The following is a 15754-nucleotide window of genomic DNA, read 5'->3' on the forward strand; positions in this document are numbered from 1 at the left end:
AAAAGTGTTTGCAAGTGATTGTTGAGTATTTTGAATAATATTTCAAGTGTTTTTTGATAAGATAAATAGGAATTTACTTTTTTTTTACATATATTTGTCTTTCAACAACATTTTACGTCTTTCAGCTTCAACTGCTCAATTTTTCTGGGAACACTTATTGCTTTTATGGGCCATTTTATAGAAAATTTATTTAGCTTTCCATTGCAATTTTCACTTTTTTCTTAGCATTATTCATTACTGAGTAATTATGAAAAATGTAAGCGTAAATATGAGCACTCAAGAACCCAGTCGAGCCCGCAGTTCGGCCAAAGGTTTACGAGTGTGTGAGTAATTTTTTGTACGCCTGTTTGTGCATCTGTAAATAACTTCAATGTGCATGTATTATACATCATTCAAATGGCCATTCTTTGTACTTTATCGTGCTGAATGGCAAAATGTAAAAATATCAACGTTTCTATATAACAATCTTTAGCGAACACTTGACTTTATGTGAAAAAAACAAAACTTACGACTTTGAGCTTCAATTGCTCAATTATTTACTAGGAACACCTATTGATTTTAAGTAATATATATACAGGAAATTTATTCAGTTTTCCATCGCAGTTTTAACTTTTTTTTTGGCATTATTTATTACCGAGCAATTACAAAAAATGTCAGCGTATATATATACGCGTTGAATGCCGTAGTTCGGCCGGAATTTATGCATGCGTAGATAACTTTTTGTACGCCTGTTTGTGCATCTGTAAATAACGTCAATGTGTATGTATTATATATCATTCAAATGGCCATTCTTTGTACTTTACCATGCTGAACAGCAAAACGTAAAAATATCAACGTTTATATATAAAACTCATTGCTGTATTTTTTCTAAGAAAAAGAAAAAAGATTGCCCATAATCTAACGACAATTTCTCAATTTTATTCTAACAATACATATATCGTTATTTTGTGCATTTTATAGGAAGTTTATTCAGCTTTCTAATGCCACCTTTATTTTTTTTTCTATCTTTATTTCTTACTTAGATTGCTTTCACGTGAAATTTCAAACATTTCCACACAACTTTACTTATAAAATAAACTCCTCAAACCTAATTATTATATTTTTCATGATTATTTCAAAGAAATATCTACGATTTTCCTTAAAAATTTCACGTTCATCATGTCTTTTTTTTATTATTTTTAAGCCTTGCAAAGATTTTCTGATTGCTTTAGAAAAAATTACATCATTTGCCGACATCATAAAACAAACCAGAAGCCTCTATCAGTTATAGTTTGGACGTATCGATTTTTACAAAGAAACTTTTCCACGCGAGCCCCACTTTTCCCTCCATGGTATAAGCTGTGTACCGGGTAGCGCTATAGGAACCCCCGTAACAGCGAGAGGGTTAAAAGTCTTTGGGGTTATATGACTAATAAATGGGCTGTAAGTGATACCAAGACCAGAAAGCACTTAATATGACATGGCAAATCAGACTGGGAGTCACTTAATCCTAAACGGAATGAAATAAAAACTTTTGTGAAAAGATAATGGGTTCAATGTCCAAGATATTATATGTTAATTGACTAATATCTATAGTTTTATGTTGCAATGGTTTGACTATTAACAGCCTTTACTTGTTTATTTATCAACTTATTTATTTATTTACATTTATTTCTTACAAGAAACATATAGGTCTTTGTGAAAAAGTTAAGTATACCTTAGTTTTACCAGACCACTGAGCTGATTAACAGTTCTCCTACGGCTGGCCCGAAGGATTTTACTTATTTGACGTGGCTAAGAACCAATTGGTTACCTAGCAACGGGACCTACAGCTTATTGTGGAATCTGAACCACCTTACAACGAGAAATGAATTTCTATCACCAGAAATAAATTCCTCTAATTCTTCATTAGCCGGCCGGAGACTTGAACTTGGGCCTAGCGAGTGCTAGCTGACATCTCTACTGACTTTCCCAACGAGGAATTCAGGTCATGAAAATTGTTGTATAGATTGCAAATATATTGTTGAGTACAGTACAAATAACTATACCCATTCACACTCTATTCATTATTTCATTTACCTAATATCTTAAAAGATAATATTGTAGTTAGTTGCAGCAATTCTGGCCAAACAAATACACATGGTTAAGGAAAAAGAATGGAAATTTATTTTCAGAGAAGCAAGCAGTGCAGATTACACACCAACAAGTGCTTTCTCTATCTCTTATAATATTGGAATCTGCTAAAATCAATAAGAACAAAAGTCTACAGTTTTCCTGAAGTAGGCTACATATGACCTGGTGAAAGTCTGAGTGATACTATGTTACAGTCTAAGGACGTGAGGGATGGCCTAGTTAAAGCTGCCAGTTACTATTTTGTAAACTCTTGTCTGCAACGCAATGAAAAGTGTGCCAGAACTTCCCAGGGTGACTGCACATGAAATGAGAATGGAATGGAATATAAAATTTTGGCCAAAGGCCAAGTGCTGTGACCAATGAGGTCATTCAGGACTGACAGGGAAATTGAGAGTAAAAAGGTTTGAAAGGTGTAACAGGAGGAAAACCTTGCAGTTGCACTATGAAACAATTGTTAGGAGAGGGTGGAAAGTAAGCACAAATAGGAAACTATGTACAGTATTTTTTTATGGAAGCTGCATATTTTTCATAAAACCTAGTTATTATCTTTACCTTTCATAAGTGCCACTACACTAGCACCTTTCAATAAGAGCCATTTCATTAGCACAGTTCTCTAGATAACATAAATGTTTCCAATCTGGACAATTTTGTTATGGTAAGATACCAATAATTATGCTGACCTATGAGATAACCATGAAATGCAGTTATTTAGCACTGTATGAGTTAAGCCAGGAAAGAATACCATTTAACAGTGATTATGAGAGTGGCAAAAAATAAAGTCTTTGTGCTATGTATTTTTCTTCTATATCCTTTGTGATAGCTTTTTCCAATGTTAATCTTTCTTACTGATTTTACTCTGGCAGTCAACTGGTTGTGTTGTTTACAGCCTATAACTTCACCGTAGACAGCTATATCTTGTACTGTATAACCTTTGTGATAATTGTGTAGTATTCACATTTTCTCATCAGTTCATGCCCTGTTGTATATGGAAGTAGTGTGTTTTACACAACTTTATATTTGTAGTCTTAATTTTTACAGTTTCAATTGTTTATCAAGTGTTTCAATAGTTTATTGGTGGAGTTTGCTAAATCATAAACTATGCTAAACTGGAAAACTAAATTTGATAACTGCCACTTACCAGTAACTTATGCCTTAAATGCTGCATGGAGTTTGTTACTGCAAGATTCTACAGGACAAAATTTGACTTTTAACCTGTTTTATATGCAAATTTATGGTTCAAATGCATGAGAACATTTAAGTAATATTAAAATGTATGACCATTATTGGTGTAAAAAAAGTTTTATGATTTTTTTTGTCAGTGCAAGTGAATTATTTTATAAAAATGTCCTTCAAGCATTGATTACCATAGTTGCTGTGGGGCCAGTTTATAAATTAAATTAAGCAATCAATCATGCATTACAAACTTCCTTACAATTATCTGAAATTTTCCTTAAATTTAATTAATAACTGACAGTCAAAAGTCCATTTCCTTATTTACCTCTAGATTCATGGCTATTCCCCTTTCTTCGTTCTCTCTGTGATTTACGCTGCTGCTGACTAGGTTGTGCAGAACCATCATTATTTGGAAGATGAATCAAGTCAGCCAACTTGTAATTTTCATCTGATGGGGAAAAAATTAAGATTAATTTCTTTCTTGCAAAATTCATACCTGATCTACCATCTAACTCAAACCCCACAAAATACTTCTGCTTCTCTTCCTCTACCACGATACATAGTAGCACAAATTTTTGAAAAACATCATGCACTGCTTCTGGTTTTATCCAAAAGTGTTTTCCTCAGGGTAGAACTCTCGATTTCTCTGGATTTACGTTGTCAGAATCACTGGTCAGGCTTCCAATCTCTTTTCTAATCAATCTCCCCCATGCCACTAAATGAGACCCTAAATTTCTTAGTACAGTTTTTATCCAAGACTTTCTTTTACAGGTAGGGTCCATGCTTCTTACTATAATTACATACATATGGAGAGACCTTTAAATATATGATCTCCACTCTATGATGCCATTTTGCTATAAAGTTCCTACTCCTTATACAGTGATATTTTTCTCTTCTGAACAAATTAATCACCATACTCTAATGACAGTTTTCCATAAAGTACCTGCATTCTTGCCACAAGTATGATTTTAATTACCTTATTATGTGTATGGTGATGGTCTTTACATGGGAAACTTCAATGTCACTACAGTGGCTCAACTCCATCCTGAGTATTTTAATAGTTTTATCACAAAAAATGCATTTAGTCACAAAAATTATATGAATATACAGGCAGTCCCCGGTTTACGACAGTGGTTCCATTCCTACGCCACATCATAAGCCGAAAATCGTCGTAAGCTGCGACATCATCAAAAATCACAAGAAAACCTTAGAAAACCTTACTTTTAATCCTTTGGGTATCTTGAAAATGAACATAACCTGCATTTTTATTAAATTTTTCATCAAAAAACTCCAAATTTTCATTATTCTGCCATTTTGGAGCCATATTTCTTCCATTGGATTGGCGTTGTAAGCGTCATAGCCCCAGAACGTGTCATAAACCAGCAAATAATTTCTGATGAATATATTTGAAAAGTATCGTAAGCTTGGAACATCGTAAGCCGAATCCGTCGTAGCCCAAGGACTGCCTGTACACTAATTAGTAAATATTTCTCTATGAAAAATACCACGAATAGGCAAATTTTCTGTGGATAATGTGTATATACGTTCCACAGAAAAATCTGCGAATAGGTGAAACCATAAATCTGGAATCACGAAAAGGCGGGGGTCCACTGTACAGGCAGTCCTCGGTTATCGGCGGGGGTTCCGATCTGGGGGTGTGATGATAACCGAAAATTGCCACTAACTGAAAATCGGCGATTTCCGGCGCTTTTTCAGCGATTTTCAGGCTTTTTGGCGCCGAAAAGCGCCGATTTTTTATTATCGGCGCCTCTGTTAGGTATGTATTGGCGCCAATACCCAATTATTGGCTGTGATAAGCGGAAATCGGCGATTTTCGGTGGTGGAAATCGGCGATTTTCGGTGGCGAAAATTGCCAATTTTTGTCACTAGACAAGCCCCATAAAACCGGATTGTCATTAACTGAGCCTGCTGTTAACCGAGGACTGCCTGTGCTTGATTTCAACTGAATATTATATAAAGTAACATTCTAAGTACATACATGGGTTATTAGTTACATAAAACATGAAATAAAATGCAAGATTATTAAACACACTCAAAATTCACTCTGGAAAGGAATGGAATATAAAATTTAGGCCAAAGGCCAAGTGCTGAGACCTGAGGTCATTCAGTGCTGAAAGGGAAATTGAGAATAAAAAGGTTTTCAAGGTGTAACAGGAGGAAAACCTTGCAGTTGCCCCATGAAACAACTGTTAGGAGAGGGCGGAAAGTAAGACGGAAGAAAGAGAATATGAATGGAGGCACAGTAAAAGGAATGAAAGGGGTTGCAGCTAGCTTCCAAAGGGATGGTTCAAAGAAACTTGAGTAATGCCTACAGTGCACTGCGTGAGATGCACTGACAGAACTACCTCCCTATGGGGAACATTCACTCTATAATGGAATCACTAGGTAATATTAATATTCCCACAAGGCTCAGCATTACTGAATGCAAACAATTTTAAAATATAATCCTATTTCCAAGATGTAACTTAGAGATACACTTATATTAAAAATGAAAATAATTCAAGCATTTTAAACAAACGAAGACTTGAAAAGTTTCATTCTTCATTTACGAATTAATCTAAGAAGCTGGTATTAAAAGTTCCATTATCCTTGGATGTGCTAAATAATGTGAAGCTGTATACCAATTTATAAACTGAACAAAGTAAAAAGCTTTCCCTGCTTTCTTGAGAAAAGGAACAACTGCACATGTAGTTAGAAAAAAATGAAGTAAGAGGTTTTGCCTCTATAATACCAGTCAGATGATATGGCCCTTACACACATGTTGAGTGAAAGAATGCTGGCCTCTTCTCATGGAACAAAAATATAATAACTAATAGAAAAATATTCTACTACAGTATGATCATTCCCATTCCCCCTTAATTCTTCAAATCATGATCAGTAGAATCTTCATTATCTTAAACAGTGATGCCAATTTATAACACATAAAATAAAATAAATAAAAAAATCAGAGAGCACTTACTTTTACTTCTGGGATATCTAGGATCATAGACTGGGCCAAAATCTTCATATTCTCTGAAATGAGAAGCAAAATGGACAAACTGAACCACAAACATGCTAGTGGGGGCATAAATTCTTATGAATAGGAGAATTAGACTTCAAAGAGGTAAAGTAAACCCTAGAGATGATTAAAAATAAAAAAAAGCATCAGGGCTAACTTACAAGCAATGCTACACGCAGATGGAGAAATCTCCACTGATGAACTTTCCAGAACACAGCATATAAAAACAAAGAAAGACATGAGAACAGAGAACAGAAGAGGGAGAAAGGAGTGTAAAACAATATTATAAACAGGAAATTAGTAACATCACAGTGACAAAGTGAGACAACAGTAATACAACAATATATTAGGAAAACAATAATCACTACAATGTGAAATGTTAAGGATTAAGACTGCTACAGCATGCTATGAGAGACAGTGCTTCAAAAAAGGTTGTGAAAATTGCTGAAGTCAACAATTGTCAGTTTGGCTCTAAAAAGGGAGATGTTTTTACCACATATTTGTGGATCGAAGAAGTATGTAATAGAGTACATAGACAAACAATATATGGTTATTACAAAAGCTATGGGTACCATTACAACTAAGTGAGTGATGAAACTACATCAGTGGAAAAAAAAAAGGGAAGCACTTACAACTGCTGTACATAGATTAGATGGTGTTATCATCATATTCACTGGATGTCATCTTAAAAATGTTGTAAACATTGAAATCAGTTTGGGCAGTCACCAGAAAGGATAGCAGAACTAGTCCAGTGAAGAACGTGGTTGCATGGATGGTGTGGGAGAGAGTTAAGGGTGGATGCAAAACTTAACCAAATGAAACAGTGGCATCACAGACGCTCAGGATTGCAAAATGTGAATGGAATAAGGGATTTGCAATTCACAAAATATACATTAAGGGCCATCAGTGTTGTGGTGGAAGGGCAGGTCATGAAGGAGATAAAATTGAAAATGGTATTAAGAGACCAGTTAGAGAAATTAAGAGACCAGTTAGAGAGAAAACCAAATAGCAATTAGAATAAGACTGCTAAACTACTTGGTCTCAGATAAGAGTACATATCCCATCAGTAAACAAAGCCAATATCTGTTAGACCTATACTGTATAAGGTCTGTTTTTTTTTTATCCAGTAACAAGAAGGGGACTTTCATGGAAAATAGAGACAATTTTGAGGTGCGACTAAAAAATGCTTAGATTCACAGCTAATGGGCATTGGGAAGATCATTTTAAGAATGAGGCATTTTTTCAGATATGGTGTCCAGAGGCTGATAAATAAACAGGTCTTAAAGACTGAGATGTTTTAGATATGCAATGAAAAGGGATACGGTACATCAGTTACAAATGAAATAAATATTCAAGCATTGAGATGAAGGCCAATATGAAGGTTACGCAATTCATGAAGAAAGGGTATACATGATGACCTAGATCATATGAGAATTCAGAATGGAAATGCACAAAACATTATAGTACAAAGAAATCAGTGAATGTCTAATGAAAGGAAAAAATTAATGTACATATGTTAATAACGATAATTTGTAAAATTAACAATGTTGTATTTCAAAGGTGCTCATGGCTTAAACCTAGAGTGAATTAAAACTAAGACAGTTTTAAAAGAAATCAATACATGTACTCAAAGAGCACTCTTGACCTAGCATAACAGTTTCAGATTTGCAGTTCTTCTGATCCTTGATCACATTCTTACCCCTGACTAATTTTGTCATTATCCCACTCTCTACGCCAGGAACCACCGTCTGTTTTGCCTCTTGTCAATCTTGCTTCATCAATGGCTGCCCTCTCTGCCTTCCATTTTTCATATTCTCTTTGTTGGTCATTGTTCTGAAAGAAAATAAAAAAATATAAAATTTATAATAAAATCTATTATTTAGATACTTACCTACTGAAAAATAGCTTATATCTCTGTGCCGATAGGCTAGTTGGCATTCAAACAAAAGATAGAATGGTTACCCTGATGACTGTCTAGTACACCTGTTCTCCACCATGTGTGTTTTGAATATTTCAGCTCTTGTCAGCATTCTCCTTGACAGCCCACTAAGTTGTGGGGAGGCTGGTTGACGTCTATTTTAACAGCAGTTAAGTATCCAAATAATAAATTTTATGAAAATTTTTATTATTTAGGATGAATCTTAACTGCTGTTAAAGAGAGCTGATTCCCACACTAAGAAAAGGATGGTGGGTAGTGCAGCTAGACAAAATCCATCCAGCCAGTTGAGCTAAAGGTTTCTTGAATGAAACCCAACACATTCTTACCTGATCTAGAATCCTTTCTGGATCTTACTGCCGCCAGAAGTTGGATTCCATTCAGGGAGCAAGGCTCTCATACGTGTGCAGTGAAGGTCAGCCTTGCGGAGAAAACCACTTCAATTCAGCCAGAATGAAACTGAAGCAGCATGGGGGGACCTCTGTGCCTGGGTCCAAAAGCCTTATAAAATGACAGTCACTAAAAATAAATACCTTTATGGTAAACAGGTACGCTCCTATACAATTATGTACCTTCATACTCCCCAGGATATTTAAACCTGGGATTTAAAACAAAGAGCCTAAAAGATTTTCCTTTCTTCAGTTCAGGAAAAGACTACCCAATACTAGTAGCCGACAAAGGGCTTTACTGTTTTCAAACTCAATTTTGCATACTTAAGGTAGTGAGTGGCAAAAACCACATTGCACTTCTAGTGCGCTGCATTAATCCCATCCTCAACAACATCTTGTCATAAAATTAAATGAAGTTGCAATAGCTCTAATTTTATTAATGTTTACCTTCAATAAAGGTTAAAGGCACCGAGCTAGTTCTCATGCGCTAGCCACATCAAGTGTCATAAAGAACCTCGTGTTCCTTAACAAAGATGTTCTAAGTTTATAAAACCACAAAGCAAAATGTTAACTTTGCCTCCTCCAGGCTAAACAAACACAGAAATTCTAGGTTTTCTAAAACCACAAAACAAAAGGTTAACTTTGCCTCCTCCAACTTGACCTTTGACAAGGATGTTCTAGGTTTCTAAAACCGCAAAACAAAAGGTTAACTTTGCCTTCTCTAGGCTAAACCTTTGACAAAGACATTTTAGGTTTTCTAAAACCAAAAAACAAAAGGCTAACTTTGCCTCCTCCAGACTTAACCTTTGACATGAATGTTCTAGGTTTCTAAAACCACAAAACACAAGGTTAACTTTGACTATTCCAGGGTTAACTTTTGACACTCTAGCATTTCTAAAACTGCAAAACAAAAGGTCAACTTTGCCTAATCCAGGCTTTACCTTTGACAAAGACATTCTAGGTTTTCAAAAATCACAAAACAAAAGGATAACTTCGCTTCTTTCAAGCTTAACCTATCTAAGCAACTTTTAATTGCCCAAAAGGACAGAGAAGTATTTCCTCTTCTTTCCCACGAACTGGAATTCTTACTGTTCTCGAAAAACTTATCCTTAATATCATTCTCAGCTCTATGGCAAAAAGATAAATTAGCATTCCCTTTACAACAGCCTTAAGGAGAGTGCTTACCATAAATTTACTCTTTTAACTGCCAATAGTGCTAAATAAAAGAGTTTCATAGTAAATAATTCAATGGAAATCATTCTAGAGGCTTAAAAGGATCTGCAAATAAAATTTAGACCTGCATCTAAATTCCAGAGAGATTGATACTGAGTTGTAGGGGGGCTTCAGTCTCAACTTATCTCAACACCTTAAGGTGCTGATCGTCAGCCAGATCTAATTGCATGTGATGCAATAATGAGGAAAGCATGAAACGATAACCTTGAAAGTAGACAGTGAAAAACTCTTACTATATCAAAGAGAGCAGGGAAACTTTGATGTCTACAGGGGTACATTTGCTGAAAGTTCCTCTAGAATGGCACCCTGAGCAATACGCAAACCGCTGCTTCTGATACAATGCCATGGTTGTTTTCCACTTGATTAGAGACAGAAAACATGATACCTTTGAAAATTCCCTTATTGGGAGGATATGGTCCAACATCTCCAAGCAGTTAAGTGTGAGATGCACAAGTCAGTGGAAGTGCATGGAATTCGGTAGTCTGAGTTGATTTCTCCTTAATGGAAGAATAAGAGAGACATCTACAGAGAGAGCTGGAGAGTCCGAAAATCATTTGCTCTGAGGTTACTAGGGCTCAACAGGAGTCATTGAACAATTCTTGTACTTGAAATTTGCTCAATACTTCCTCGGAGTAAATAAAAGGGGAAGGCCTATAAGTCTGACTTAGGCCAAACTTAAAAGAAACACATCCACTGCTCAAGCCTGAGGGCCCTCAAAGGAGTAGTAATAAACTGGTCATTCCTGTTCATCTGCATGCTAGTAAGTCCACATCTGAGCACTCCCCTAATCCTATAGCAACTGTTGAACTTGCGGATGCAATGGCCATTCTGTAGGTAATTTTGTTCTTCCTGATTCCTCAAATGGCAAAAACACTGTCCTTCAGCAGAATGAACTACCGAAAAAATATCATGTTGTTCATTTCACTCAAACAAGCAATCTTTTCACCGACTTAGTTTCTGGCCGGGGATAAGCCTACTAGGATTCTTCAATAGTCTTTCCACCACCCTGACGACTTGTATGCTTTACCATGTGTAGAGCTGACCATTCTATGGTGTACTGTAAGTAAGTAATGACACTTGTCAAAATTCTTTGTTTTGGGTTACAAGACAGAGTGGAAAAAACAAAACCTGGACATAGGTTTAAGAATAAAACAGTCAACTCTTAGTTTCAGCATCCATCCTACAGAACATGGCGACAGTGAGGGTCCTGCATTACTTACAAATTTAATGAACGTTAGCTGTAAGTTGTAATTTCTTATGCTGAGACTATACTGTAATTGTGCCTGATTATTCTGAAAAATTTTCCAGTGAGGCCATGTTTCCTAACAAAGAAACCCCTTACCACATAGGAAACTTCGTTAAGGGCTAATATTCTTTGGGAAGCAAGTGCCTATTTGTCTTCTGACAGATAATCCTGCAAATTGCAAGGATCCTCACCAGATAAGAATGTACTGAAGAGGAGCTAGGGAAGCCGATCGAAAATCATAATACGCACAGACTGAGCCTGGTGAAGCAACATATCCTTGGCATTTGAAATACTGTTGACAGAGTTTGGCCAACTTGAACCAGCTGATTCAGTAGAAAAGAATTCTTGCTCCTAAAAGTCGACACCATCTGCCTATGGGTAACATGTCCCCTGTGAACATTTGTAGAGGCATTGTACACAAGCTGAAACAAAGTGCCTTGAACAGCAATGCCTTCTTTGTAAATACACCTCGAAGGAACTTGCGTGACTGAGAATGTTCTGGTACGAGAAAAATGTCTTCTGCATGTCCACCGAAACATCCAATCATTCTTTTGGAAACTCACTAAAACCATGCTGGAAAAACCAGAAAGCATGGGGACAGACACATAAAGTTGTTCAGTCTCGATATGTCCAACACTAGGTGCCTATCTCCGGTTGCTTATGGAGCTCGGAAAAAGTCAGAGGTAAAATCCCAGTGAACTACTGACACCTGCTCCATTTCATTCCTTCTAATTTACAACCTCCTTATAAAGAATGAGATACTTCTGCTGGAGAAGACACAAAAGAACAGCTACATGAGACTAAACCAAAGGAGGGGAACCTAAAAGAAATCATAACTCTCCTTCAGTGTCTCCACCACTTAAGGTTCAGCTTTAAGTCTCTCCAAGCATGCCAGGAGACCTGCAATTGGCCATCTACTAGAACCTGAGGGCTCAACTGATCCCTGAAAAGTATAAAATATGACTAGTGCCCAATATATCCTCCTTATCACCTTAAAGAGAGTGACTTAGAAGCGACCTACAGGAGAAACCAAAACAGTGCCATATCCTGTGCAGCATAAGCCTTTACTACAGATAGGAGCATAAGTGTTCTCACTTCTTCCAAACCAAGTTAGTATAAGCATGAAGACATTAGCCTGCAGTGTCAAATTTGAGTTTGACTGTGCAAGTTAAAAACTAACACTCTTCCTTACGGAACTCCCGCTGGAGCCAAAAATGCCTAAAGCTGGCTCCACAACCTCCCTAAGCTGGCACCACAAACGCACTAAGCTGGCACCTCAATCTCTCTAAGCTGATGCAAAAAAGAGGCAATTATACTGAGAAAAAGTTCAATAGAAGATAAACACTTCAACAATCTAAACAGACTCCACCTCAGCATTTCCAAAGCACTTGTTAGACTCGAGTTTATCTCTTCAAAGAAGAGATAAAGAAAACAGAATCTTCAACTGAAGACAGTTTAAGCATCGATTAAGCACCTGTATCATAAGATGGGGTGCACCGCGACTTTGCAAACAACTAGATGACAAGCCTTGGCAGACTTATAGAGAGTTTTGTGTGCCAAAGTACAAGAAAACTTATGATACGCACTCTAATTGAAGGAGAAAGCTTGAGTTCTCTTTCTCCAAATGCTTAAAGGGTGCCAAAATACTTGAAGACAACCAAGATCTATTCTCTACATGGCCTTTTTCTTCAACTAAATGAAGATACTACAGCGAAGCACTCCAGCAAACGCCGATCAAACTGAAGGAGATACCTCTGATTCAAACTCTTCTTCCACCAGAGGGTGACAGTAGGTGACAGTTGGGCGACAAGAGCGACAAGAGGCGACAGTTGGGCGACAGGAGGCAACAGCTGGGTGACAGGAGGCGACAGCTGGCAACATGAGGCAACAGCAGCTGAGTACCTGCATCGCATCTGCAACTCGATGAAAGGGGAGACAGGGAACTACAATCTGAAGCAGCTCAGCTGAATCCACACAAGTCAGCTGTGCAAAAGAAAATGGGAAATGTTGGGAGGCAAGGGGGAGAAGAGTTACAACGACTCTCCCACCTAGTTCAAAATCAAGTCAACGGACTTAGAGAGCATTCCCGCAAAATGCATCCTTAGAAAGCTTAGTAGCTAGAATAACGTCTAGCTTGGAAACAACAGAAGATACTGTACCCATGGTGGGTTTGGAAAGAAAAACATTAATTGAGGCAGAAGTAAGAGATTCGGCAATAGCCAAAGAAAAGCATGTAAAGAACGAGCAAGTGCATTTCGATGGAGAAATAGGCTAGCAGACAATGATTTACAATGAGCAAAAGACAAAGAGATTGGTTAAACAATCAAATGAGTCAAAATAACATCAGAGTAAGTACAACTCACCACAGACATTATTATTAATAACATTGTCTATACCTATATAATTTGTCCTATCGGTGCTAACAACCTCATACTAGTCACCGATGACGGCAGACATCACACACATGGTGAATATTAACATTTACCAAAACAGTCTTTTGGCTAATGCATTATACAAGACTTGGAGCATGAAAAATGGGGAGGCAGGTGACGGAGGGCACAGAACCACATCACCCAGAGAACCGACCCAGTTCCTTGGCAGCAGTCTCTTCCAACTGTCACAGGACAGTCCTAGGCTCGGGCTACAGATGAGTGAGTGCACTAACACCTTACATCTTATAGGGGAATGCAAAAGTCATCGCACACTATGGGGGTACCCGGACCGGTCCCCTAACCAATTCAGACAAACCTTGTACTGACCAAAATACGGTTTATGTCCTGTCCTAACTTCTCAATATGCTTTTCCTGAAATGAAAGGGAGCGGGAGGCAGAGCTAGAGAGGAAGTCTCAGTGCTAACTAAAGCAATAGCAAAGAAAAAGCCTACACTGAGTATGAATAACTTCAGATGAAGGACCTGAAGAAAGGGGAGAAATAAAAGGTTGGTGACCTGACCTAACTACTGTAGTTGATTTTGCAATCTATCTACTTTCCTTCTCTTCCTATACTAATGAACCAGAACAGAAAGTCCTTCAAAAATCCCTACTTCCTAACATCTATCTCAAGATCACACTTCATACCATTACAGCTGACACAAAAAATCAACACCCTGCTAATAGAAATCATTCCTACAAAACCTGATGTTCTTACCCTTGATTCTAGTGGAAGGCACCCTAGGAAAAATAAAAGTACAGTACCATGATAGCAGCAAATAGCCAAACCATCAAATATCAACAAGCACCAATACACAATGGCAGCATGTTGAATTCTGACAAGAGCTAAAAATATTAGAAACATTAGTGGAGAACAGGTATACGACTAGACAGTCATCTGGGCAACCATTCGCTCTTTTGTTTGAATGCCGACTAACCTATTAGCACTGAAATATAAGCAACTTTTAACAGTAGGTAAGATTCATCCCAAATAATGTACTGTGATATGCTGAAAAAATCACACAGTCCTAAGTATATAATACAGTAAAATACCAACATTCCAGCAATAGTTGAGAGAGGTGACACCTCCCCAATAAGGGAAGCCTGCCTCATCACCTGCTAAAATTTCTTATTCCTTGATGCACTTCTTTAGTATTGTCCAATGTTACTCCTGCCTTTTATTCCTCTAATGCTCTTATGCCTGCTCCAGTGAATCAGCCTAAAGACTTCCTCTTCTCTACCCTTACAGAAAGCTGAAGGAGAGTCTGTACCAACTTCTGGAGGATCTTGTCTTCTTTTCTTCTCATACAATGAAGAAGTTCAGCCACACTGCTGACTCTAACTATAATCATGCTTCCATTTATATTCTTGATTCCAGCCATAGTCCTAAAGGACTACCTGTTCAAAAATGTTTCTGTTGCTGGTTCTGCCCCTGATTTCAGCTGTATTACAGCCTTGCACCACAATTCCATCTTCAACTCCAATTCAGCCTCCAACCAGTAGCTCTCCCAAAAGAACTCCTACTTCCAGTCTTGTTCCAAAAAGTTCTCTCATTTCTATAGCCACTCTTTCATCCCATAAGCTTGTTGGCAGTCACAACTTTTCCTCTTATCAGCCTGACACTGACTGACTCTAGTTCCTGCCACTTCTCTGGGAGTTATCAAGATCACTACTGAAGACATAATAAAGGGAAATCTGGCTCTACCAAATGTTCCCATGCCAGAGCTTTTTCTTATAAGTCCTGACTCCTGCCAAGATGAATGTCACTACAGACCTTCCACGAATCTCTTTCCATCTCAGGCCCTTTCTAAAATGACTCACATTCCTAATAAGCCTTCTTTTAGCATGACATCTCCACACCACTCCTGACGACCTGTTCGGCAACCCATCCATGCATCCTTGAAGCCAAAGGATGCTGCCACATTTGCAAAAAGGGCCAGACTTGATGGCATAAATCCTTCATCTCTTCTTTCACCTAAGCGTGCCAACAGACACTAGCAAACACTAAGGAGGTGTAATGCCTCCTAAGTACCACTAACAATACAGGATACTGTTTTCAAGTGAGTCTACACGCTAAAAGACTATTTTAAAGACTAAAGAAAGAAATATGATGGGAAATCATAAGTTCATCTCCTGATGCACTTCCATACTCTTTGATGCTAATGTCATACAGGAATTAATGCTGTGACCTGACGGAATCAAAACAGCTAAAATTCC

The 15754-nt window shown here is 37.5% G+C and overlaps 1 protein-coding gene across 4 annotated transcripts in view; it reads right to left on the reverse strand.

Annotated features, from left to right (window-relative positions):
• Positions 1-15754, reverse strand: part of LOC136825457 (coiled-coil domain-containing protein 9-like) — a 74355-nt gene that overhangs the window by 24762 nt on the left and 33839 nt on the right. For all 4 annotated transcript variants that reach the window (XM_067081928.1, XM_067081930.1, XM_067081929.1 and 1 more), the window contains 3 exons: positions 8004-8137; positions 6266-6318; positions 3611-3733 (listed from right to left, as the gene is read on the reverse strand). In XM_067081928.1, the coding sequence (XP_066938029.1) occupies positions 3611-3733; positions 6266-6318; positions 8004-8137 (310 nt within the window). The remainder of the gene's footprint in view (positions 1-3610; positions 3734-6265; positions 6319-8003; positions 8138-15754) is intronic.

Source organism: Macrobrachium rosenbergii, chromosome 37 (genome assembly GCF_040412425.1).
Source record: "Macrobrachium rosenbergii isolate ZJJX-2024 chromosome 37, ASM4041242v1, whole genome shotgun sequence".
Classification (NCBI taxonomy): Eukaryota; Metazoa; Arthropoda; class Malacostraca; order Decapoda; family Palaemonidae; genus Macrobrachium; species Macrobrachium rosenbergii.